Source organism: Gigantopelta aegis, chromosome 14 (assembly GCF_016097555.1).
Source record: "Gigantopelta aegis isolate Gae_Host chromosome 14, Gae_host_genome, whole genome shotgun sequence".
NCBI lineage: Eukaryota > Metazoa > Mollusca > Gastropoda > Neomphalida > Peltospiridae > Gigantopelta > Gigantopelta aegis.
The window spans coordinates 13,003,280-13,015,339 of record NC_054712.1 but is presented as its reverse complement, the minus strand read 5'-3'; the positions used below and the strand labels follow the sequence as shown (position 1 = coordinate 13,015,339).

Below are 12,060 nucleotides of genomic sequence, written 5' to 3'. Positions count from 1 at the left end.
GACATCTAATAGCCAATTATTAATAAATCAACGTGCTCTAGTGGTGTCTTGAAACAAAAAGAAACCTATTCCCATGGTCTGCACGTTGATTGAAACGAGATGCTTGTAGCAGTTCTAGATACATATGTTACTATTGTCGTCTATGGGATTTATTTTAGTGGTATGCACCTTTTAACATTTTAATTACTTTATGTCTTGTTTGTTCTCAAAGGTACTTACGTACCAATGATACGAGCAGACGTTGCCCACGTGCTGCTCAATATTATTTGCGTTCTTCGTTTTCTTTCTTAGGCCTCAAGATAGGAAATGAAAGAATAAGATTAAATATTTGGCTTGTTGAGTAAATAAAATGAGCAAACATGGAAACGAGTCCATGCCAGGGACGTAACAGTGGTATAGTGGTGGTAGGGAGGGGGTTGTTTAGATTAATTGTTAGTAATTTTTAAAACAAATCACTTCAAAACTGGCTAGATCGAGAAACAGCCATATCGAGTTGTGCGTCAAAAACGGCCAAATCAGCGACCGTGTATAAGAAACGTATGTCTAAATGTCAAGTGTTGTATTTACAGATCACGGGAATGGGTATAGGGTATTGTGAGGATGACTGTGTTCTCAAATATTAACACAATGTTGGAGAAGTCCAGTTCTCAGTCAAATGAGGGATGGGAGTGGTGTTTGGTCCCCGCACCAAGACCGCCTCAAGATCGCTGCCTCACAAAGACTTCAATGAATATTGCAATGCTTTAGAGACAGATTTGGTAGATTCGATAACGTAACGCCGAGTGGGATATTGCATTTCGTGGAACGCTACGAATTAGGGCAACGGCATTTTGTGAATCAAAATAAATGACAATATTCACTAAGAAATATATTTAGTCCGTTTGCGCCAAAAGGGAACCGATGAGTTTGCGTCTACATTATACTAAATAATACTAAAGCACATATGAACACATATTATTAACCCACACCAACTCTCATAACATTATATATATATATATATATATATATATATATATATATATATATATATATATATAAACATTCTATGTAAATGAAAACGTTTCTTACCATATTACCATCAAATTATACAGATTAAATCTCAGTTTGGATACAGGGGTAAAGACAAAATGCTAGAACAGCCAAGGTATGCAGCACTTCCCGCAGATACTAAAGGTATTACTAAACCAAATAACTTCCGGCTGGGTCAAACGTTTGATAGAGCAATTAATACCACAAGTTCTGTCACTGGTGATAAATGTGAGTGTCTTTGCTGTACCACTGTGTCAAGTAGCCTTGTGCTTGAAACATGTATGAGGTACCTATAGAAAAAGTACTAAAATTGTTTGCGGAATAAGGGTAGTCATAGACGCTACCCGTTATTTCTGAAATGAACAGCTTAACCCCTATTATTTTCTCTGTTCATTTTAAGGGTCAGGGGTGGTAGTATTTATATCCGTGGTGTTTGTCGATTGATACGCTGGAGGTAGACGTTTTAGCCATACATGTTACTATTGTCGTCTGTGGGATATGATTTGGTGGTATACACCCTAAAGTAATCGATAATGCGGTACACAGAGACTAGAAGTAGAATGTTATATGTATCAACAAAGAAGGTTTAACCTATGCAGTTAAATAGTAATTTTTAAAGAAACTTTTTGATTACTACTGAATGTTTTTCTCTTTTTTTTTAATTGACTTGGTATGGGATTAAAACGTAATACTATGTCTTTATTTGATTTTTAACATGATTCATTATAGCGCTGCAATCCAGTTCTATATAGGATGTCAGCATTTTTGTTTTCCATTTGCAGCAAGGGATTTTTTTTTATATGTGCTTTCTAACAGATAGGATAGAACACTACACAGCCTTTGATATACCAGTCGCGGAGCACTGATTGTTTTTTTTATAGACGGAACCAAATAAAGCGCTTCGCAGAATGAATCACACCAATAGACTCCCATCTGTACGTCTCAATGGAAAGGGCGGGGGGTAGGTAGGTAGTCCAGTGCCTGTTGTCTATCCTAACTCTCCTCCTCTCATATCGTAACTCTTAGTCACAGGACATAGAAGTGTACATGCCTATTTCAGTATTAAAATGATTACAAATGCAAAATTTTAAAGTCTCCTAGAAGGTTTTATAAATACGTTTTACTGATAGCAGGGATAAGATGATCATCTGAAATGTCCAGCTACAATTGTTGTTCATAGGAACTGGTGTGGGTACCCTTAAACACCAGTTAAATTGGTTCCATTTTGAGAATCAATGCTAAATTTTAAAGTCTCCCAGAATGTCTTTTAAATACGTTTTACTGATAGCAGGCATAAGATGACCATCTGAAATGTCCAGCTACAATTGTTGTTCATAGTAACTGGTTTGGGTACCCTTAAACACCACTACAGAGTATTTTGGGTTCCACTTTGAGTATAATTTCGTTATCTAGTGAACGGACTAATACAGGAGAAATGCATACTAATGTTTTTAAGACTGTTTATTCACAATATAAATAAAAAGCTATCAGAGTGATGTATTAAAACATTTTTTCTACATCAGGAACTTGTGAGAGACCAATAAATAAGCGATGTTTCACATCAGAGCGTATTTGAATTTGTAATTGTGGTGAAAAAGACTGGTACACTTTGTCGTTTCTTTTTAAAATGTCCCTATTCCAAAACGAGATGTCCCGCTAATACCAATAACATTACATATAGTTGATTTCACTTGGCAAATTTATTAACAATAATATTGGTTCAAACATTAAAAAAATAATCTAAATTCAGCAAATAAAATAAATACTAATTGCGTGGAATATTTTTTGCAAGATTATATTTTTCAACAATTATTTTGATCCACAGTTGTCAAAGATCACAATTTGCTTCTTCGTAGATTCTGTTGCATAAATTCAAATTTTCTGGCACGCTCCGATCATTGGTGACATCCAGTGAAAATGTTCGTTAGTTCCGTAAACTGGTTATGTAAACTATCTTTTCATTTGGGTGATTTTCCTTCATTGGATTGTCGTTTTGATCCAATCAGCGGCTTGGGCGGTGTCGGCTACTGGTAGAGGGGTATTCTCGTCGCATGACAACTTGGCGAGAAGAGTGCCTCGTAAAGTCCAGCGTCCGTCGTTTCCTTGGCAAGCAAGTGGACCTCCCTGGTCACCCTGGGGACAAAAAGATAAACACAGTGGAATGGATAAGAAAGGAAAGGAAAGGAATGTTTGATTAACGCTCATTTTACCTTACGGCGATTTGTATTATTATTGTGACCACATTTGGGTGAGGGAGGGATGGTGAAAGAGACGAGATGGGATGGGCAAACATACAAACAGATGGATGGATGATGAATGGATTGATAGATGGATAGAGAGATACGGTAGATAGATAGATAGATAGATAGATAGATAGACAGATAGATAAAAACGGAGGGAAAGAGACCGACGAAGAGAGACCGACACACACACAGAGAGAGAGACAGAGACAGACAGACATACAGAGACAGATAGAGACAGACAGACAGACAGAGAGAGAGATACAGAGACAGACAGATCAGTTGTTGCTGTGCAGGTTAACCTGAATGACTACACCTGAAACCAATCAAATCTGCACAGGCATGGACATGAAATGAATTTGGGTCATGCCAGACTGGCTTATATGAACACAATGTCAGTAAGATCTAACTCAGTCAGATTGCTGAGATGCTATTGCATAACAATAGCCTAAAAGGAAGTCTTAAAATTAAGTCGCTTTATATGTATCATTAACACAGTGTAGGTCTTTTGTATTGAAGACATCAAATCCAATCCATTTTGTGACGTAGTGGCTGTTGGGAAGGAAGGGAAGAAAGGGACAATATTAACGATTCCATATCCTCATAACTTTAAAGTACGTCCATCGTGGGCACGAGTTCTTATTTGAGCCTCTGCTCAAGACAGCTAGAGATGGAGTGTTACTATTTAATGGATACATTTAATTTGGAATCAACTGGTAATTGAACTTAGGTTGTATCCAACTTGTTCTCACCACGCATGGGAAAGCTCCAGCGGCGTTTCTTGCGCATGTGCTTCTTTCCGGCCGTGCAGGCGCGTTAGCACCAAGCCGGTAGTAGTCAATGGCGTCACAGGCGTCTGGGCTGAAAATCGTCATCGTGGCCTGCTGGAGGATATCCTTGAGATCTGCAAGAAAATGAACTCATAAAATAGGCTGCTACCAAGAGTAAGTTTTAACGGATCAGTGGGGAGATTGTCAAAGGACAATCAGTTGTTAGCCTTCAAACAAGGAAGCATGTGCGCAAAAACTGACTACACGCCATATCTCTGTCACCCTATGTTGATTTGTTTAAAATTAATTCAATTCTACTAGTAATTGGAAATTATTTACTTGTACTGTTTTGTGGTATAGGCCTAATATTTGTATTTTTAAAATAATAATAATTGGGGTATTATGCAACTGTGTAACCACACACGTAATTATTAAAATGTTTAATGGGCTATTTCTTCCCTAGTTCATTTAAGCGTGCTAGATATTGTTTTACAAATGCATCTTAGTATACACTCATGAACCACTGTTAAAATAGTGATGACATCATGCACTAACTTGGCTGCGAGATCACTGATTTAATTTGATATAACACTAGGTCATAACTGAAGTAATTCCTCAGGCGGTACTACGTGACGTCTACCATTCAACTATAACAATAATTATGGTCGTAGTTAGTCTGAAATATCGGAGGGATGGGGGTTGGTAGTAAAAAGAGTGATGGCACAGTAATATGGGAGTTTGGTTCTTTGGGGGGGGTTTTCTTGTGTTTATTTAGGGGGGTTTTAACCCTTGCCGCGCTAGTTACGGTCTTCATGTTAATGTTTAGGGCGGGACATAGTTCAGTGGTATAGTGCTCGCTTGATGCGCGATTGATCTAGGATCGATTCCCGTCGGTGGGCCCACTGGGCTATTACTCGTTCCAGCCAGTGCTCCACAACTGGTGTAACAAAGGCCGTGGTATGTCTGTGGGATGGTGCATATAAAAGATCCCTTGCTGTTAATCGAAAAGAGTTGCCCAGCGGGTTTCCTCTCTTAATATCTGTGTGGTCCTGAACCATATATCCGACACCATATAACCGTAAATAAAATGTGTTGAGTGCGTCATTAAATAAAACATTCCCTTCTTCTTCCTTCACATTAATGTTTAGTTACTAATTCTGCAGAATGCGCACACCTTCACCGGCCTCAATAGTGTAGTGGTTAATCCATCGGTCCTAACGCTGGTATACATTGGGCTCGCATCCTGGTGCCGGCTTCCACCCAGAGCGAGCGGCTCATTAGGGTGGCCACAACACCGACGTCTCCTTCACAAAACACTAACAACTACAATAAACATTAACCGACTGCCCTGTACAGACAGCCTTATTAGTTGAGGTATGAACCCAGGACAGCGTGTTTCAGCCGCTCTTTGATTTAAATGCACACGAAAAAGGTAGTTACCTTCATTCTCATTGTGTCCCCAGCCAGTGATTCTGCAAGTGTTGGAACCGCAGCTGGAGTCGGAGGGGTCAGGAAGACAGATTGGTCGCACGCAGTCCGTGAAGGTTGTCGGTCTGTCAAGTTTCACCAACACAAAGGCATTCTCTGAAGAAAACAAAAACAAGTTAAAAGGTAAGTAAGTAAAGAATTATGTAATCAATAAATAAATTACTAACTAAATTAATTAATTACATATATAAATAAATAATTCATTAATTCATTACATACTAAATATATTTTCTTGTTTAGAATACCAGCATCTGTATATCCTATGTTTGAAGCAGTCATTTTCTCATTTAACTTCGTAATATATGTTTTCGTATGTCCGAAATTATTGGGAGGTAAAATCCGGTTGGCGCCACTACAAACAGTTGGACGATAACAAACACCTTATTTATACAGAAATTGATATTCTAAACAAACAAAATGTGTATTTAATATGTAATTTTAAAGAAAAGCTCATATAATGCAGAAAAATATAATAACTTTGTTAAATTCGATAGGCTAGATTAAAATCGATACATCTGAAAGCAAATGGAGATTTACTTAACGACGCCTGAGCAGATTTTAATCTACTGTTATTGGTGTCTAATATATATATATATATATATATATATATATATATATATATATATATATTATATATATATTATATATTTATTTATTTATTTATTTATTTATTTGCTCATTTGGTGGATAAATTGAGAAATGAACGCCGGCTCGTTGCTGTTACACAGGCTGATGCCGAAAAAGTGGCTAGGAATATTTTATACGTACTTTTCAATAAACAGGACAGCAAATACCACCGGTGTGACACTGAATGGGATGAGGAGGATAAAGGCGATCGATCAAGCGATGTCATCGCACCTGCCAGCCAGTGCACCACGACTGGTATATTAAAGGCCGTGATATGTACTGTCCTGTCTGTGGGATGGTGCGTATAAAAGACTAATGAGAAAATGTAGCGGGTTTTCCTCTGTAAGACTACGTGTCCAAATTACCAAATGTTTGACATCCAACAGCCGATGATTAATAAATTAATGTGCTCAGGTGCTGTCGTTAAATAAAACAAACTTCTTCTTCTTCGCACCTATGATGAGCGCTCTACCATTCGGCTACTCTCTCTTCCTTATTGATCACAAACACGTGGTACGCTGTCCATTAGTCGGCATCTATCGCAGCACCTACTTTGATACTTAGCCTCCCCGCCCTGTTTTATTATTATTATTATTATTATTATTATTATTAACTGGTTTAACGTGTCCATATACCTCTGGGGTTTCGAACACGCCTTTCCCGAGTTCGGCCTCTGATAAGATCGGGGGTCTGACTCGGGACAGGAACTTCCTAACTACTTAAGACAATTTAGAAATTTGGAATATTAAAGCCAAAATAAAATAATGGGGGATGGAGGTTAATAAATTTTGGCTGTGCCCTTAAAACAAAATTTACTCCTAAAAAAAAACCAATAATTCAATAAATTTGACGCAATTTTTGATGGGCTGGTCTAAAAAAAAGAAAAACACACAAAAACATTAAAGTTATAATGTAAGCCCCTGGGAGATTAGGAGGAGAGGTGGAATGATTGGCCCACCTACCTTGATACTTAGCCTCCCCGCCCTGTGTGAACAGAATGGTGATATCGATGAAGTTGTTCACTGGAACTCCGCTTCCCTTGGCGAACTCTGGGTGTACATTCCACCTGTCAACTCGGAACTCCTGCTCTGGGTTAGCTCCCCTGAAGGGCTCTTTGTCGAGCACGTGGTTCCAGTCTCCCGCCACTATGAGAATGTTGTCACGAATCTGTTCGGCGGGATCCTGAGCTCCAGCACTTTATGGGGGGGAGAGGGGGAGAAAAAGAAACATTTAGAATATACAATTTTATTTGTTAATACAGACAGACACAGGTTACGTAGTTAACAATATTTGCTGCTAATCCATGCTACAGTTTTACAGACAGACAGACAGACAGACTGACAAATTGTTTATTAAAGTCTCACTTCAGTTAAAACATAAAACATCACTAAACACCATAAAATCTAAAATATCACTGAACCACTTCATATGGAGTTACGAGAGACTATAAAATATTAATAATCGACACATAAAATATACAAATATTACATTAAAACGCATTTAAAAACATTTAACATGAACTAAAATATATAAAAGATAATTCTAACTAAAACCCCAAATTTAGTTAATAATACAGTATCTACACCTAAAAAACTTTAAATATATATTTATATATTCAGTTAACGTATAAAAAAATCCCACCATGGCGCTATTCTAAACTTAATGTGCAGGGGCCTTATTCACAAAGATCTCTTAGGCTCTGTTAGACAGCAACACATCCTCTTTGCAAGTATTTTAACATTGCACTGCGAGATCGCAAAGTTGCGAGAGTTTAGTGAATAAGGCCCCAGGTCTTGGCACTTATTCTGTACAAAGTATGACTGGATAAGATAAAAGACTTTTTTTCTGGGTCTGTAGCAGTTATACAAGCATCCCATAATTCTATACATTTAATAAATACAATCTCCCTCAAATGTTTATATATGGGGCAATGAAGCAGGACATGTTGTTCATCTTCTACACAGTTGCGACAATTAAAACGAACTCTCCCATCAACTGGGGTGTTATTGTAACTACCGGTTTCTATATGTATAGGAGCTACCCCACATCGAAACATAGATAACGCTCTTCTATGAGATCTAATCATATCGTTAAGTATAATTTGCTACAGTTTTACACTTAGCTATTTAGCAGTCAGTTTAGTGCTCATTTGAAGCATAGACATACCAATAAAAAGGTAGTTATTTGGATAACAATCGTCTGCTTTAAGTCAGGAAAGCAGGAGAGAAGACAGGTTGATAAGCAAGTATGCGGGTAGGCAGACAAATAATGCAATAGCTTTATTATTATTATAGGTGAACATCAATCTAATTAAAATTAGCTCCACTTGTTAATTACTATTACCTGTGGATCTAAAAGCACCCCGTTGGAGCTCATGACCGTTCATTCGACCAATCAAAACCTTACTTGCAAAATCATGCCAGTGATTTAAAAGAATTTGAAAACATTCGGGATTATGCCGAGGGTATACGAAAAGATTCGGGTGAATTACGAAGTATGCCGGAAACTAATTTCAATATAAAAATTTATATAAAATTCGTTTCAAGACGAAAAAAGTCATAAAATCTGTTTATACTAGTATACAATCCAGAGTTTATTACTGCACTTTCCCCCCTGTTTTTTAATGTTTAAGTAGAACAACAAGTTCGCCTATTGCATAAATATTTTTAGAATTTGTATGCTCCCGAATAACGCTATAAAAGGCGAAGTGTAATTGGTTGATATTTAAATTGTTATTTATAGATGAAATGTCACCTGGACATAGGAGTCCATGCAATGCTGTTAGATCTACTGGTAGACCAGTAGAGCTAATTTTAATCAGATTGGGTGAACATTTGACTTAAGCGTTAATACATTAATCCGTTAATACTGAAGTAAATATAACATCACGTGACACTCACTGAGCAATTCACTGAGCAACCTATTGTCTTGTACCATCCTTGGAATATATTTGGTGTTGTTTGTTTGTTGTTGTTGTTTTTTGTTTTTGTTTTTGTTTTTGCTTTTTTTTAAAGTTTGTTTGTTGGGATGTTGTGTTTTAGTGTGATTTTTGGAATGTCTTCTTATCTCTTATGTAAAGAAAAACATTCTTATTCAAACACCAGTAACTTTACGTCCTGTAATTTAGTTTAATTTTTGTTTTACCCAAATTAAAAACACTTAAAAAGTAATGTGTTTTACCATTTCTTTTCGTCAAGCTACTTACAAGTAGAAACAGAACGGACTTGTTAAAATCCACTGGTTATCGACTAAAGTGCCGCCACAGATATGCTCCGAATTCTCTTTGCTGATTGGTCGGTTTAAGTCAATCCTTCTCCGTAGCGACACCTGCCAAGGGGAAGAACACTGGAGACTATCCACACCAACTCCAATTCGAGGAATGGGGGTTACGGTTCCACAGGTTTTAGCCTTGGGTTCTTCGATGGCTGTTAAAAGAAAGAAAACATGTTTTATTGTAGCGGTAGTAAACGGAAAAAAAAATCTTTAAAAAGTATAGTTTTTTATCACTCCTGTTACACCACAAATATATTAAATAAAAATGAAAATGAATAAACAAAATGTAAAAAGAATTATTAGAATACCATCATTTTCCTGTCAGAGTAGACATAATCAGCTCTATATGTTAAGCCATCGATATATACTGTTCACCTATGTAAATTTGTCATTATCATCTTATAGTTTAAGGTGTAGTTAATAACACATCGTTTTTCTTCATTGTTTTTTATTTAGGCATTCTGACTGATGATATTGAAGCTTTTACTTTCTTTTTTTCTTTATTATTATTTAGTAGTAGTAGTAGTAGTAGTAGTAGTAGTAGTAGTAGTAGTACTGTTATTATTATTTTTATTATTATTATTATTTTTTTTTTTTTTTTTTTTTTTTTTATTATTATTATTATTGGTATTATTATTGGTATTATTATTTTTTTTTTTTTTTTTTTTATTATGTTTTACATGTTTTTCTTTTTTTTTTCTTTTTTTTTCAAAACAATTTTGAGCGGAGGGAGATTAGTTCTTTCTTTTACATTTTGAAAGGCATTTTCCTTATTTATTATTTTTTCATCTTGTTTATTGTTAAAACATTTTTTTCTGTAAACTAATACGTTTAATGAAAGCCACACGCTAATCGTTTCACAGTTAATATATAATTACTTAATAATAAGGGGAAATGCCCAACAATATTTATTATTGTGTAAACGTAAATGTTTCTGTCACTAGCTAGATATGCGATGTTGCAAGTTTATATTTTGATGTTATATCGCATGCTGCCCCAAGGTATTGATAAAACAAATTTGAATTAATTGTACTCCCCCCCCCCCCCCCCCCCCCCCCCTTTTTCCCCTTTTTTTGACGTTAGCATATGACATATAGTTATAAACACATGCATATTTGACTACACGCCAGCGGGTACTCACACTTCTCACAGCACACAGCGCCTGGTGGGAAACAATACGCGAATGATCTGCTCACCAGTTTCCGTCCCCCCGGGCAGTCACTGGCCCGAACACATTCCTGAGTATCCTTCCTTGGTCCGAATTCGCAGTCTGGACAGAAAGGAAATTGTGTATAACAGCAGGACCGGGATTAGGGAGCAGGGCATGTCACCATAGCCACCCCACCTTACCCCACCCACTAACTGAAAATTTACCTTTTTGGCATATTATGTATTTTAAAATAATAATAATAATAATAATACAGGCACGACAGAGCTGGGGGGAGGGGGGCTGGGGGATAATTCTGAATCAAAAGTATTATTGGTAGTAAATCTTTAGGCAGAGACGAATTTTACTTGTAGAATGCAGGAATTGCATTTCAGGACATCTAGTTTTCACAGGTATACGGGGGCGCATATCCCCGAACCCCCTAGAAATTTTGCTTTGCTATCTCGATCTCAGTCAGCCACCCCCACCCCCAATGTCTACTTGCTTCTGCCGTGCTTGTAATAAGTAATAGCCTTTACAATAGCTGGAAATTATCATCTAAACCTAAAGGTTCAATTTTGTTCTTTGAATATTCTGGCAACTGTGTTTGAGAATATATAAACATAAAACGTTCCCTAAATTCCTCTAGATTCAAACACGCATGCAGTACAACTTAAAAATATTTAATCAGCAAGTTTAATTTGATTTCACGTGACAGGCTACTCTTCTGTGTGTGTCAGGTACACTAGTAACCTCTAATGTAGGTCACATAAAAGCAGTATTCTTCGTATCAAAACTTTAAAGACCGTTTCACCACATTAAAGTTTGCAGACTACATTCACTTTTGCATGCATTTCACTACAGTTGTTTCTATGTCAGAATATAGTATGTGAAAGTAGCACTTCGAGAAGGCTACATGGCTGTTATTTTGAGGAAGTACAGTTGCTCGGTAACAGACATATAAACAATCAATCTAGTCTGACTGCAAAATGTTTAGTTATCTACGTTTAAGCCAGAGCATCGCCTCATTTTCCTGTTTTATAAGTGGTAACATACCACATGCACAGTTGTTATCATTTAGTACTCAAAATAACAAGTAACTTCAAGCCAATGGGTTGTTTAACTACAACAGAGGTCATCCAAATTGTAATCATTAAAGAAAGATTTCAGTATTTTATATTAGTTTTAATGTAGACCTATATCTAAACTGGACTATTAAGCGACACGCTTTAAATATCGTTTTGTTGTTTTCATTTACAATAGGTATCGTAAACTATAGGGACGGGACATAGCCGAGTGATAATGCGCTCGCTTGATGCGCGGTCTGGGATCGATCCCCGTGGGTGACCCCATTGGGCTATTTCTCGTCCCAGCCAGTGCACCACGACAGGTATATCAAAGGCCGTGGTGTATGCTATCCTGTCTGTGAGATGATGCATATAAAAGATCCATTGCTACTAATGGAAATATGTAGCTGGTTTTTTCT

The 12,060-nt window shown here is 36.8% G+C and overlaps 1 protein-coding gene across 1 annotated transcript; it reads right to left on the bottom strand.

Moving 5' to 3' along the window:
- Positions 1 to 2,377: 2,377 nt before the first annotated feature.
- LOC121389079 (chymotrypsinogen B-like) lies at positions 2,378 to 11,595 on the bottom strand. The gene is made up of 7 exons (XM_041520695.1): positions 11,580 to 11,595; positions 10,569 to 10,697; positions 9,360 to 9,579; positions 7,117 to 7,349; positions 5,480 to 5,623; positions 4,022 to 4,173; positions 2,378 to 3,162 (listed from the first exon to the last, which is right to left on the bottom strand). The coding sequence occupies exons 1-7, from the start codon at positions 11,593 to 11,595 to the stop codon at positions 3,007 to 3,009; spliced, it is 1,050 nt and encodes a 349-aa protein (XP_041376629.1). The 3' UTR covers positions 2,378 to 3,006.
- Positions 11,596 to 12,060: the final 465 nt, after the last annotated feature.